This window comes from Chiloscyllium plagiosum, chromosome 40 (genome assembly GCF_004010195.1).
Source record: "Chiloscyllium plagiosum isolate BGI_BamShark_2017 chromosome 40, ASM401019v2, whole genome shotgun sequence".
NCBI classification, from domain to species: Eukaryota; Metazoa; Chordata; class Chondrichthyes; order Orectolobiformes; family Hemiscylliidae; genus Chiloscyllium; species Chiloscyllium plagiosum.
In genome coordinates, this window is record NC_057749.1 from 2,499,929 (window position 1) to 2,515,032 (window position 15,104).

The 15,104-nt window shown below is 40.8% G+C and overlaps 1 protein-coding gene across 1 annotated transcript in view; it reads left to right on the top strand.

The window, feature by feature from the left end:
* The first annotated feature begins 2,162 nt into the window (after window positions 1-2,162).
* LOC122542423 (fibrillin-1-like) overlaps window positions 2,163-15,104 on the top strand; it is a 598,619-nt gene continuing 585,677 nt past the window's right edge. The window contains exons 1-3 of the mRNA XM_043680114.1: window positions 2,163-2,824; window positions 8,827-8,909; window positions 9,088-9,186. Coding sequence (XP_043536049.1) covers window positions 2,640-2,824; window positions 8,827-8,909; window positions 9,088-9,186 — 367 coding nt within the window. The 5' untranslated portion in view covers window positions 2,163-2,639. The remainder of the gene's footprint in view (window positions 2,825-8,826; window positions 8,910-9,087; window positions 9,187-15,104) is intronic.

The window sequence follows — 15,104 nt, forward strand, 5'->3', positions numbered from 1 at the left end:
CATTTAAGAGGCATTTGGATGGGTATATGAATAGGAAGGGTTTGGAGGGATATGGGACGGGTGCTGGCAGGTGGGACTAGATTGGGTTGGGATATCTGGTTGGCATGGACGGGTTGGACTGAAGGGTCTGCTTCCATGCTGTATATCTCTATGACTCTATAATAAGAGGGTAAGGCCCCTTAAAGATCAAAGCCGTTGTCTTTGTGTTGAACCTCAGTAAATAGGAGATATTAAATTAATATTTCAAATTTACTTTTACTGTGGAGAGAGAAATGGAGGCTACAAAACTCAAGGAAATAAATATTGATGGTTTTAAAATAGTTCACATTACAGAAGAGGAAGATTTAGAGGTGTTAGAGAACATAAAGGTGTATGAAACTTATGTTTCCCAGAATGCTGTGGGAAGTAAAGGAGGAAATTTAAGGGCACCTTGCAGAAATATTTGCACAATCCATTGCCATGGGTGAGATGCCTGATGACCAGTGGTTGGCTAACGTGTCTTTGTTTAAAATGGAGAAAACATACAACTATAGATCTGTGAGTCGGACTTCAGTTATAGGCAGGTTGTTGGAGATGATTTTAAACTATAGCATTTAGAGAGGCAAAATTGATTAGGGACAGTCAGCATTATTTTGTGCGAGGAAGATCGTGTCGCTTAAACTTGATTGACTTTTTTTGGGAAGTTACCAAAAAGATTGAGGGCAGAGCAGTAAACATTGTTTACCTGGACTTTGGTAAAGTCTTTGACAAGGTTCCACATAGTAGACTAAGTTAGGTGAAATGAAATTCAGGATGAGCTTGCCAATTGGATACAATAATTAGCTTAACGGCAGGAGACAAACAGTGGTGCTTTTTGGATTGGAAGCCTGTCACCAGAGCTGTTGCACTAGGATTGATTCTCAGTCATCTTTTGTTTGTCATTTATGTAAATGATTTGAATGAGAATATAAAAGGCATAGTTAGTAAATTTGCAGACAACACCAAATTGGTGGCATAGTAGATAGCGAAGAAGGTTTTTCTAAGGTTACAAAGGGATCTTGATCAAATGGACCAATGGGCTGAAAAAGTGGCAGATGGAACACAATTTGGATAAATGTGAGGTATTGCATTTTGCTACAACAGACAGGGGCAGGATTTGTACAATAATTGGTTGGGCTTTGGGTAGTGGTGCAAAACAGAGGTTCAGGTACATAATTCTTTGAAGTTTGTGTTAAACATAGACAAGGTGGTTAAAAAGGCTTTTTATAAAGGCTTGCCTTCATTGCTCAGCCCTGAGTTTAGAAATTGGAAAGTCATGTTGAAGTTGTACAGGACATTAGTAAGATCTCTTAGTTCTGGTCACCCTGTTATTCCATGAATATTATTAAGATAGAGAAGGTTCAGAAGATATTTTCAGGATATTGCTGGGTTTCAGTTATAAAGAAAGGCAGGGACTTTTTCACATCGGAGTGTAGGAAGTTCACAGGTGACCTTACAGAAATTTATAAAATTATGAGAGGTGTAGATAGGGTTTATGGTAGGTTTCTTCTCCCTCGGATGGAAGATTTCAAGACTAGGATACATAAATTTAAGGTGAGAGGAGCGGTTTTAAAAAATCATAAAGGGTGTTTAACTTCCTGAGGAAGTGGTGAATGCAGGCACGGTTGCGATGTTTAAAAGACACTTAGATGAGTACATGAATAGAAAACATTTGGAGGGATCTGGGCCTGGAGCAGGCAGGAAGGACTAGTTTATTTTAGGATTATGTTCCATGTGGACTGGTTGGACCGAAGGTCTGTTTCCGTGCTGGATGACTGTCGAGAGCGACCGGTCAATGCGAGTGTTAAATTGCTATGGCGTTGCCCGGCTTCAAGTCGTCACGCTGTCTGGGGCAACAGGCGGTGTCAAAGGAACAACATCGGATCCGGCTCGTGAATACCATCTCTCTCCAAGCGCAGTCAATGTCGAGACGCTGCGAAAAACGATTTACGTTTTAAGTTTCCTCCACTACCCTTAGATCCGACGCTGCGGTGTGGAAATCCCTCTGGAACCTTCTCCGGCCGGCCACTGACATCGACAGCTCAGCTCCTCGTGCCACGGAGCAGCAGTTAGTCGTTGGTGCTCTCGCGAGAGCAGCGCGTGCTGTCGCCGGGGGGTGGGGAGGGAGGGAGCGAGGAGGCGGTGCGCGGCGGGTGACGGTTGGAGGGAAGGAGCGAACAGTGAACGGCTGCGGCGTGAGCTGTTACACAGCCCAGTCTCGCACGGCACCAACTACATGCAGGCGAGTGGCTGCGGCAAGCTCGGGGGCCAAGACTTATATCTATATATTTATATAAGAGAAAAATATACATTAGTTTTTTAAATATAAAAGTCCACTCGGTATGTCTTTCCCCCCTCTCTGCCGTTCAACTGGATCTCAACTAAAAGTCTGAACTTGGATTTCTTTTTTATCTTCATCTCCAACGCTCCCCAGTTTTCTTTTTCTTTTGAAGAGATTTAATTTTTTTGGCTTGCCTCTCGAAATTGAGAGGTGCCACTGCAATTGTGTCCTGTGTTTGCGCCCCCACCTCCCCCCCTGCCACCAACTTCTCTATCTCCTGTCTGCCTTGGAGCACCGAGTATTTGGCTGAGACGGGAGGGAGTCCAGCCCCGGCTACACTATGTGGATACGGTGGCTGCTGAAACTTTCCGTGGGATTTACAACTTTCTTATCTGTTGCGGTGCAGACAGGCGTAGGTGCGGCGCAGCAGAATCCCAATGCTGATAAATATAATAACAACAGCAACCAGAAGACTGCAAATAGGTTAAGACGACGAGGCGGATCAAGCCAGGACGTACTGAAAGGGTAAATGTTACCGTTACTCATGGGATTTATTTTATCTGCAAATATTTCGTCTTATTTTGCATAATCTAGTCGGTCCACACCTTGCAAAAAAAAATCTAAAGTCAATGATTCAATTTAAGCTAATGATGAGATAGTTATTCTGTTTAATCAAGCCCCGGGTTTCTGCAGTTAAATGTAAATCGGACGTCAAGGCAGACTTTTTAATTAAAAACACGATTTTTATTTTAAAAAGGCGGACTTGGCGAGTATGTTACATTAATATTTTTCTGTTTGGAAATCCGTGTAATGCTTTGCTGGAAGTGGTTATTGCCAATGGGCTTTTTTTTCCGCCAAAGTAAATACTTTTTTGTAAATACTGAATTTTAGTTCACGATTGCATTTCCACCTCAGTATATGTAGGCTTCTCTGTTCGTCCCCTCCCGAAACAGCTCTCAAATTCCTGGATGTGAAGTTGCAGGGACGTGTAGGTACAGAGAGAAAAGAGCCCCCCGTCTGTACCTCTGATTTCTCTGAAAAACATTAACCCTTTAGCAGATGCTGTGAATTACTCTGATAGCATTGCGCTCCTTTCCATCTGGAACTTGTTTGCATTTTTGAATGTACAATTCTGTGTCCCAGAGTGCTGAAGTTCGATATTCTAAGCAAGACGTGAAACTTTATTTTTACTAATGTTTAAAGATGATTTTGCTGAACTTCTCTCCCACTCTTCCTCGTTCCAGGGACGAGATGGGTCGGAATCGAACTGTTCTCACAGCTTTTTTTAAACTGGCAAAGTTATCGGCTATTTTGTTGCTTGTTGGAAAGATTGCTGTTTCTAACCACAGCATTAACATGTATATTAAAGTGCCAAGATGAGATTGGGGGGTGGGGGTGTTTGAATCTTAGCTGATTATTCTGATGACTGTAATTTTTAAAGGGATACAGGGAATATGCAAGTGCTTTTATTGATCGATTATTCGCTGTGTCCGAAATGTCTTGCACTCAGTTTTACGAGTGCAGTTAGTAGATGTAACGAGACGAGACTCTGCGAATACCCAAGTTAGTTCCATCTTCGGGCCAGGTATTGAAATGAAAACAAGCGCAATTGGAAACCTAACGAGGCAAGAGTAGGCAGAGAATTTGAGATAAATGAATAATGGTTACCTAAAGATCACTTTACGATCAGGGATTCGAAAGGAAACCCCTTGTTGGAGCACAACAGCCTCTGGTAATATTTCCCTTTTTCGTACAATTTTTGATCGCGTATGAGGACTTTTTTTTTTAGAACTTTCCGGGGAGGGTTTTTGCCAAGGCTTCCAACTTTTTTCCGTATTGAAACGGCAACTGGATTAAAAGTTCTTCTCAAAATACAGATCCCTCCCTTATAGCGCAAAATTTGCGACTTGTAATGTATCCGCTACTAAATCTTTTAAAGGTTTGAAACTCTCACTGTATTTGGAGAAAACAGGAGGGAAACATGCCGCCTTTAATTCGCCATTCAGTGTGACATTTTTTCAAAAGGGATGTAGTGTGGGGCTACGCGATGGATTTTAAATTGAGAGCTCTTTCGATGAAATGGCAATGGTCAAATAGTGTGTTTTCAGCAATTCTATAATTCTAAATACTCTTTGGAATCCACATTACAGGAGGTATGTGATATCACTGGAGAGGGCACAGAGGGGATTTACCAAGTTGCTTGGCTGGAGAGTTTACGAACAGAGATTGGACAGACTGGTAGCAGTTTCCCTTGGAGTAGAGGCAATTGATATGTTTAAAACTAAGAGCATAGATAGGGTAAACAGGGGCAAAAAAAACATTTTCCCATGACTGAGGGATCAGTGACCAGGTTTAAAGTTTGGAGGAAACACCTTACGCCCAGAGAGTGGTGGATATCTAGAACTCATTGCCTGTGAGGGTGGTTGAGGCAGAAGCCTCAAACATTTCAGAAATACTTTGAGATTTGCACTTACGATGCTAAAACATACAAAACTAAGTGCTTGAAAATAGGATTAGAGTAGTTAGGTTGATTTTGATCATTGCAGATGTGGGTGGCTGAAGGACCTTTTTGTGTCAAAGATCTGTTTCAATAAAAGCTTGCCTTCAAGGATAAATGCAAGTCATTTTTATCAACAATTTGGATGAGATTAAATGAGGTACGGTTAGTAAGTTTGTGGATAACACCAAAATTGGTGATTATAGCCTCTGATGCTCCGGGGGAAAAGAAATCCCAGCATATCTAGTCTCTCTTTATAATTTAAACCCTCCATTCCCAGTAACATCCTTGTAATTTTTTTTCTGCACCCTTTCTAATTTAACAACATTCTTCCTAAAGCAGGGTGACCAGAATGAGGTACCAATAAATCTTGGTTAGATGGCCCAAATATGGAGCTTAATTTCGATAAATGTTGCGTTGTGATAAGGCAGACCAGAATAGGACTTGGACAGTTGGACTTGGTAAGCCCCTTGGGAATGTTATAGAACAGATCTAGGGGTGCAGGTTCATAGTACCTTAAAGGTGGTGTCACAGGTAGATAGGGTGGTGATTATGTTTGGCGCACTTTGCTTCATTGGTCAGTGCATTGAATATAGGAGCTAGAACGTCATGCTGAGGCCATACAGGACGTTGGTGAGGCCACTTTTGGAATGCTGCACACAATTCTGGTCACCCTCTTGTAGGAAGAATGTTAAACTAAAGGTGCTGAAAAAGTTTACAAGGATGTTGCTGGGACTGGAAGGTTTAAGTTGTAAAGAGAGGCTGGATAGACTGAATCCTTTTCCTTGGAAAGTCCTTGGATAGGTGACTTTTTTGACACTTATAAAATCATTAGGGACATAGACAAGGTGAGTAGGCAAGGCCTTTTCCCAAGGATAGGAGAGTCCAAAGTGAGATGACATAGGTTTAATGTGAGCTGGGAAAGATTTAGAAAGGACCTGAGGAGCAAGTTTTTCCAGAGGAAATGGGCTGCCAGAAGTGGTGGAGGTGGGTACATTTACAACATTTTGAGACGTCTGGCAGGTACATGAATATGAAAGGTTTAAAAGGATATGTGGCAAATGGGTCTAATTGAATTTGGAATACCTGGTCAGTATGAATAAGTTGGACTGAAGGGTCTGTTTCTGTGCTGTATGACTTTGACTCTAATATGCCAGTTCACTTCACAACCAATTAATTACTTTCTGGAGCAACAATCTTTAACGTATGTGCAAATGTAGCAGGCAGTATTTACTTTAGTTTTTAACATTCAGAAAGTGAAACATGACTGGAATAATGTTGGTGAGGGCACTATGTTAAGCATCCTCTACAAATACATCCACATGATTGGGTGGCATTGGAACAACCAGTACTGCCTGAGCCTTTGAGTGGAATATGCCTTCACCGCCATCATGAGAAAGAGTTCTCCCAACAGATCCAAACTGGCAAAAAAGGAGGAATTTTCCACTCTGAGCTGGGCCTATGACTTCCCAAATGCACAATCTGATGGCACAGCTGACCGCTACTTAAACTTAGTATTATGCTGTGATTTTCGTGGTATCAAATTACTTTTGAAGTGAGTTCACTATTGTCAGAAAAATGGCAGCCAAGTTGTGCACAGCAAACAGCCACCATTTAAAATGGTATGAACAAGATTATCTGTTTTGGTAGTGTTGATTAAGGATTTGATATTAGTCAGGACTTTGGGATAACTTCCCTACTTTTGAAATAGTGTCATGGCTTCTTTTTTATTGTCCTTCTGCATAGGCAAATGGGACATGGGCAGGGCAGCATGGTGGCTCAGTGGTTAGCACAGTTGCCTAACAGTGCCAGGGACCCAGGTTCAATTCCACTCTCGGGCAACTCTGTTGAGTTTGTACGTTTCCCCATATCGCTGTGGATTTCCTCTGGGTGCTGCGGTTTCCTCCCACAGTACAAAGATGTGCAGGTTAAGTGGATTGGTAAGTATGGGGTTACAGGAGAAGGTGGCGGGGGTGGTGCGTGGGATTATGAGTGGGATGCTTTTTGGAGGATTGGTGTGGACTTGATGGGCTGAATAGCCTGCTTCCACACTGTAGGGTTTCAGTGATTTTTTTTAAAATATCCCACTTAAAAGATGGCATTGCTGACAATATGTACTTCCTCAGTTCTGCATCAGAATGCCAGACTTTATTTTTGTGCTCAAGTCTTGGGATGGGTCTTGAACCCAGGACATGAGGACTTGAGCAAGTGTGCTTTCAACTGAGCTATGACTGATGCACAAATGTTTTGAAAATAATTCTTAAATGTTCAATGTATTTGAGGAATATAACTTTATTTTTAAATCCATTTGGTTTCTCACTGTGCAATATTAATAGTGCAGTCATTAGTAATAGCTATAAATTTGCAGACTGTCCAAATTGCAAACTTTAAAAATATTCTCCCTCCATTAACTGATTTCCTTTGATTACTTTTAATGTCCAGTCTGAAGTCAGTCCCAATACTGGAGTCTAGGTATCTTCCAGATATTTTTAATCAAGCTGTCTAGACATTTTATTACGTACCTCAGGAGCACATAGCACTTGAACTCAGATCTTCTGGCTCAGAGGTATGGGTGCTACCATTGCACCACAACTGGAAATCTTCCACTTTTTGTTTCATTTATCTATTTAGTACAACTCTCATGACATTCCTTGCTATTAGATCCTGCCTAAAAACAATAACAGATACATTTATGTTTTTCATCTTGAAATTATTGAATATTGCACCTTCCACATAATTTATTAGAATAATCTCACTGGTTTTAAAGTTAAAAATCACACAACACCAGATTATAGTCCAACAAGTTTAATTGGAAGAACTAGCTTTCGGAGCACTGCTCCTTCATCAGGTGGTTGTGGAGTACACAATTGTAGTGCTTCCAGTTGAACCTGTTGGACTATAATCTGGTGTTGTGATTTTTAACTTTGTACACCCCAGTCCAACACTAGCATCTCTAACTCACTGGTTATGTGACTATTAATTAGTCTTAATGAAAAAGGCAAATTTTTAGGACTTGTGCTTTTGCTCTGAAATTCATTTCAATAGTAGTTATCCGTCTGTATTCAGCTTTCTTTTGGAAAACTCTTTATTTACATTATACAGTTTTCCTTTAATCCTCCAAGTAGTTTTAAGCCAACAGCACTGCCTAGCATACTATTTAAGAGTCTGGTCAGAAATAGAAATTTACAGTTGAGTTGGATTTTGTAGTTTCCTTCATGTTTTGAAGCTTAGGGGGTGCGTTAATTTTCCTGAAACAATTGTACTTTATATTTATGTATGTACATAGCACATAAATGCAGTGACCTCTAGATGATCCATTTATTCATGCCATTGGAACTATGAACATGTTCTGTGATTCGTAAAGGATATGCCATCAGATAGAAAGTGGGCCATTGTGAATATAATGTTATTCATATAATAAACAATTTCCAGATATTTTCCAAGATATTCTTGTGAAAACCTAGTTTTCATATAGATGTGGCATTGCTTGAATTAGCTTTTAAAATATATGCAGGTATTTCTTTTACAATGCTATGTTTGCATTCTTGTACAACCAAGCATTATAGGAAAATTGCGTTTTAGAAATAGCGCTTGAAGTGCTGGTGATGTAATCCCATTACAGCTAACACGTTTTAAAAATTCATGCTTTAAAAACAGTGCCCCCCCCCCACCCCAATTCATCAATTACGTTACAGCGAAATTAATGTTAACAAAATGCCCGTTTTAGGCCATATGAACAACAACATTCACAAACAGCTCTTTCATATTGCCCTGCATTGTGTTCCAACTTGCGCACAAATCAACTTGTGAACAGACTTCAGAATGGAACCCATTCGCAACATGGGGACTGCGTAAAGAAATGTGCAAAATACTGTATCCAGTTGCAAAATACGAGTTGCATTAGGAGTGGCACCGCTTGCGTTTTGACTATGCCTAGACGTGTTAATATAAACATAAAGATGAAGCATTTATCTTGTTAAAACATAGAGCATTTTTATCTCAATAAATTTAATTGAATCCTCCTTTTTAGGCCAAATGTTTGTGGGTCACGGTTCCATTCATACTGCTGCCCGGGTTGGAAAACGTTACCTGGTGGAAACCAATGCATTGTCCGTAAGTGAAAGAAATGGGAATTGGGGTGACAGTTGTGAAGTAATGCTGGAAATCAAACAAGTTAATAAAGATGGGAGTGTTAAAGGAGGAGAAAATATTGTAAAGCTTTCATTTCTATATTTGTCTTTTGTTATTTAAGAATGCATTGAGATTAAATGCACCTTTTCCCTCATTTCAGCAATTTGCAGGAACTCATGTGGTGACGGCTTTTGTTCACGACCAAACATATGCACATGCCCAAATGGTCAGATAGCGCCAACATGTGGTTCAAAATCAGGTGAGTGAAATTGATTTTTTTAATGAGGTGATTTATTTATTAGAGTTTATTTTGAGAATGTAATTAGTATGGTTGAAGAGAAACCTATAGATGTAGTATCCTTGAATTTCCAGAAGGTAATTGAGATGCTACATTTAGATTAATATGCAATCTAAGGGGTCATTGACCTGGGGTTAATAGGGAGCATCAATGGAAGACTCTTTAATAGAAAAGAAGCAAAGGTTATGATGTATAAGCTTACAGGTTATAATTACTGAAAGTGTTTGCTGAGAACATGCAATGGCTAATGTTTAAAGAACCTTGCATGAATTGCAAAAATAAGTAGGATAGGTGGTTTAACCATAGCCTACAAAAGAAATCAGGATACTAAAATTGCCAGAAAAAGCAACAAGTCTGGGGGCAGTTTAGAATTTTGCATAGGACAAAATTTGATCAGAAGGGGTAAAATAGAGTATGAGAATAAACGTGCAGGGAGTATATTAGCTCCTTTAAATATGGGCGTAGGCTTGCTTGCTGAGCTGGAAGGTTCATTTCCAGACGTTTCGTAACCCTACTAGGTAACATCTTCAGTGGGTCTCAGGTGAAGCACTACTGATAGGTCCTGCTTTCTTTGTTTGGGTTTCTTTGGGTTGGCGATGCCATTTCCTGTGGTGAAGTCCTTGCATACGGATGGGGAAAGACACCACTTCAAATCAGACAATATATCCATTCTAGGACAAGCCAAACAAAGACACACGCGAGAATTCCTAGAAGCATGGCACTCCAACTGGAACACCTATCAACAAACGCATCGAGTTAGATCCCATTTACCGCCACTAATCCAAAGAAACCCAAACCTATAAATAGAAAGCAGGACTTATCAGCAGTGCTTTGCCTTAGGCCCACTGAAAATGTTACCTAGTAGGGTGACGGAACATCTGGAAACGAACTTTCCAGCTCGGTGAGCAAACCTATATCCAGAACCTCAACTTGAGCTACAAATCTTCTCAAAACTCGCTCCTTTAAATACGTAAAGAGAAAAGACTACTGGAAGTGTAGGTCCCTTACGATCAGAATTGGTGAAAATAAAAATGAATTGCACTCATATAGTGGTTCTGTTTTGATGAAAGAGAATGCAAATTATTTCTCAAATGTTTGGGGATAAAGGGTCTAGTGAGGGAGGAGTTGAGGGGAGGGGGTAAAATAATTTTCAATTTAAACATTTTAAAAAAATGAATGGTGTGGAAGGTTGACAAATCACCAAGGTCTGATAATCTGCATCCCAGTGTGCTTAAGGAAGTGACCTTAGATGCATTGATGGTCATATTCCAAAACTCTGAACCAGTTTGTATAGATTGGAGGGCTACAAATGTAACTGCACTTTCTTTTGATTGAAAAAGAGAGAGAAAAGCATAATTGCAGATCAGTTAGCCTAACACCAGTCATGGGGAAAGTACTAGAGTATAATGTAAAATGCGTCATGACAGTATTTAGAAAGCATTACTTTGGTTAGGTAAAGTCAGTACGCCTTTATGAAAGGGAAGAGACAAAAAAAAACTGTAGATGCTGGGATCCAAAGCAGACAGGTAGGAAGCTGGAAAAACTCAGCAAGCCAGGCAGCATCAGGAGATGCAGAAGTCGACATTTCGATTGTAACCCTTCAAGACTGGGGATGGGTATGGGGTGAGCTGTAGACAAAGGCGATGGCGGGGGCAGGGTGGTGAAGTGGGGCTAGGCAAAGACAGGTGGAAGGTACAACCTGCTTGGTCAATGGGAAGAATGAATCCGGCTGGTGGTAGGGAGCAGTGGAAGGGAGGGGGAGGGGCTGGGAAGGGATTTGGGGGTTGGGGAGGGAGGTTATTTGAAATTGGAGAACTCGATGTTGAGTCTTTTGGGCTCTAGGGTGCCCAGGCAGAAGATAAGGTATTGTTCCTCCAATAGGTGCTGTGGTTTGTTGTGGCAATGGTGGAGGCCAAGGGTGGTAACCTCCTCCCATTGGTGACTTCCTGAGGCTGCCTGACTTGCTGTGTTCTTCCAGCTTCCTGCTTGTCTACTTTATGAAAGGGAAGCCATGCTTAATTAATCGACTTCAGTACTTCGAGAATGTAATTTGCGAATAGGTAAGGAAGAACCAATGAAAGTGGTGTAAGATTTTTAATAGACTTCACAGAAAGATAGGAAGCCGCTTTGGGTGTGATCTAGACAAGTTGTGTTTGGGCAAACAGATGCAGTATAACATGGTTAAAGTTTATACACTTCATTGAGGAAAATTAAAAGGCAGCATATTACTTAAATGGTAATATATTAGATGTCTTTGTTAAGCCAGTCAATAAACGTAGAAGGTAGGTGCAGCAAACAATTAGGAAGACATTACAAGACAGTTTATATTCTTTTTATTTTGTCAGGAGATCTGAATTTTATGGGTGAGGCTAGCATTGATTGCCCATCCCTAATTATACTTTACCTGAGTGGCTTATTGCGCCATTTCAGAGACCAGCTGAAAGTCAACCACATTGCTGTAGATCCAGAGTTGCTTGTAGATCAGACCAAGTAAAGACAGCAAATTTCCTTTGTTAAAGGATATTAGTGAATCAGATGGAGGTTTTTACAGCAAGTTTCAGTAGTTACATTGTTATCGAAAGACCAGCTTTTAAGTCCATATTTTTATTCAGATTTCTTCATTTGCCATGGTGAGTTTCAAAGCTCCATCACAACATTTGGTCTGTCAGCATCTGTGTAGAGAAAGTTAATGTTTCAAGTCCAGTAGAATGTGGGCATATAGAATTGAGAGAGGATTAGCCATGATCATATTGAATGATGGAGCAGACTCACAGGGCCAAATGACTGACTTGTGCTCCTGGTTTCTTTGTTAACAAGGTGATAGATATAGTATAACATGGGGAAGTGTGAGGTAACTTTTTTTATTGAAAATGTAAAAGAATTTTTTATGATCTGTGAAACTTGTAAATGTTGATATTTAGTGGGTCTTGGGTATATTGTAGTTGGAACATAATTAGCTTGCAGGTAAAGTGTGCAATTAGGAAGAATGTTATTGCTAGGCAATGGAGAATAAATAAGGAAGCCTTGTTATAATTGTTTGTTGAAACTACATTTGGAGTATTGTACTAATTTGGTTGCTAAACCAAAGGAAGGATATGCTTATCTTGGAGCCTGTCTGATGAAAGCCAATTCAATTTATTTCTTAGAGGAGATGGTTATCCTATGATTGGCTAAGTAAGTTGTGATTCTAATTTCTGAAGTTTAGGAAAATTAGAGGTGACCTTATTGAAACATACAAAATTCTGAAGAGGCTTATCATGGTAGATAATCAGGTTGTTTCCCTGTCTGGAGAATCTAGCATGTGGGAAGGCAATCTTAAGATAAAGGATCCTTTTAGTAATAAACAAAAAATCCTTCAGTCAGATTATGAATCTTGGAGGTTCTGTTTCAAAGGTTTGTGGATTCTCAATTGTTGAAATTTTTTTTAAAAATTTGGATATTAAGTCCAGAATTTGTTGTCCTCAAGGTGGTGAACCACTGAGATACAGACTTCTGATGTCTCGAGGGAGCATCAGATCTGGATGTAGGCAGTAAAGTGAAGCTAAGGCAAAAGATCAGATGTGATTATACTGCATGGCAGATCACATTCAAGGAGCAGTATAGTTGTCCTTTTTCATTTTTCTTAATGTTGTTTTCTATCGAGCTCTTGCTTTTGTGAATTATTTCTTGTTTTCTACAATCTTTTGTGCATTAACCTAAAAGTTAAGCTAATCAATACTTAAGGATGCCACTTGAGTCCTTTTCCTTCTAATTCCCTCTAATTTCATGGGGAAGTGCTTGAGTTTTGACTTGCTTCCTTTTGGTTTATGGTGAGATCCAGATGATGTGTAATTCTGGGCTGAATTTACAAGCCTCACCTTGTGGGGATGTACACTGACATACCATTGTGCTGTGTGACCATATGACTTCCCAGTGCTTTACATCCCTTCAGATTTTATTCACAATCACTATTTGTTGAGTTCTTTTTACTTGGATGAAGTACTATCCTATTAGCTCGTTATAAGATTTATACTGAGTAACGTATGGTTGTTGACAACACTTTTTGAAGACTTGGAGCCATTTTACTATTTTGAAAGATGGTATACAAATGAACATTGATGTTACGCTTCTCCTTTTGAAGTGACATGGAGTAACTTCCAATTCCTAGTGAGCATTTGGATCTGAAAGAAAAATAAATCTTCAGTCTATAATAGTATTATATTTTAACTGAACTGCTTTGTTTAGTCATCTTAAGGAGTGAGTCTTGTAGTCATAAGTGTAGGAAAATTTAATAATAGAAGAAATTTAACTCTAATTGTATTCCAAATAATTTAACAGTGCAAGTAGAAATGAATGGGTATGATTTATTGGTGATTACTGCGACATGGTTGCAGGAAGCACAAGTTTGGAAATAGACAATAGATGCAGGAGTAGGACATTCTGCCCTTCGAGCCTGCACCACCATTCATTATGATCATGGCTGATCATCCTTAATCATTAATCAAGAAGACATACGGCATGCTTTCCTTCATCGGGCAGGGTATTGAGTACAAGAATTAGCAGGTCATGGTACAGTTGTATAGGACTTTGGTTCGGTCACATTTGGAACACTGCGTACAGTTCTGGTCGCCACATTACCAAAAGAATGTGGGTGCTTTGGCGAGGGTACAGAGGATGTTCACAAGGATGTTGCCTGGTCTGCAGGGTGTCAGCTGAGAAGAGAGGTTGGGATTAGATTAGGATTATTTTCATTAGAAAGACTGAGTTTGAGGGAGGATCTGATTGAGGTTTACAAAATCATGAGATGTCAACAGGGTGGTTAGCAAAAAGCATCTTCTCCAGAGTGGGGGACTCAATTACTAGGGGTCATGAGTTCAAGGTCAGAGGGGAAAAGTTTAAGGGAAATATACATGGAAAGTTCTTTACAGAGTGGATGGTGGGTGCCTGGAATGCATTGTCAGTGGAGGTGGTAGAGGCAGGCACGATAGTGTCATTTAAGATGTATCTAGACGTATACATGAATGGGCAGGGAGCAGAGGGATACAGATCCTTGGAAAATAGGCGACAGGTTGAGATAAAGGATCTGGATCGGTGATGGCTTGGAGGGTTGAAGGGCCTGTTCTTGTGCTGTAATTTTCTTTGTTCTTTAAAACCTCGAGTTAGGGCTCGGGAACCCCGCACTGCCCGGTTCTACCGTCTTCCCAAGATCCACAAGCCTGACCACCCTGGCCGACCCATTGTCTCAGCATGCTCCTGCCCCACTGAACTTATCTCTACCTACCTCGACACTGTCCTATCCCCCCTAGTCCAGGAACTCCCCACGTACATTCAAAACACCACTCACGCCCTCCACCTCCTCCGAGACTTCCGTTTCCCCGGCCCACAACGCCTCATCTTCACCATGGATATCCAATCCCTCTACACCTCCATCCGCCATGCCCAGGGACTCCAAGCCCTCTGTTTTTTTCCTCTCCCCACATCCCCAACAGTACCCTTCCACCGACACACTCATTCCTTTGGCCGGACTGGTCCTCACCCTTAACAATTTCTCCTTCGAATCCTACCACTTCCTCCAGACCAAAGGGGTAGCCATGGGCACACGTATGGGCCCCAGCTTTGCCTGTCTCTTTGTTGGCTATGTAGAGCAGTTGATCTTCCGTAATTACACCGGCACCACTCCCCACCTCTTCCTCCGCTACATTGATGACTGCATTGGCGCCACCTCGTGCTCCCGCGAGGAGATTGAGCAATTCATCAACTTCACCAAAACATTCCACCCTGACCTTAAATTTACCTGGACCATCTCCGACACCTGGCTCCCCTTCCTGGACCTCTCCATCTCCATCAGTGACGACCGACTTGACACTGACATCTTCTACAAACCCACCAACTCCCACAGC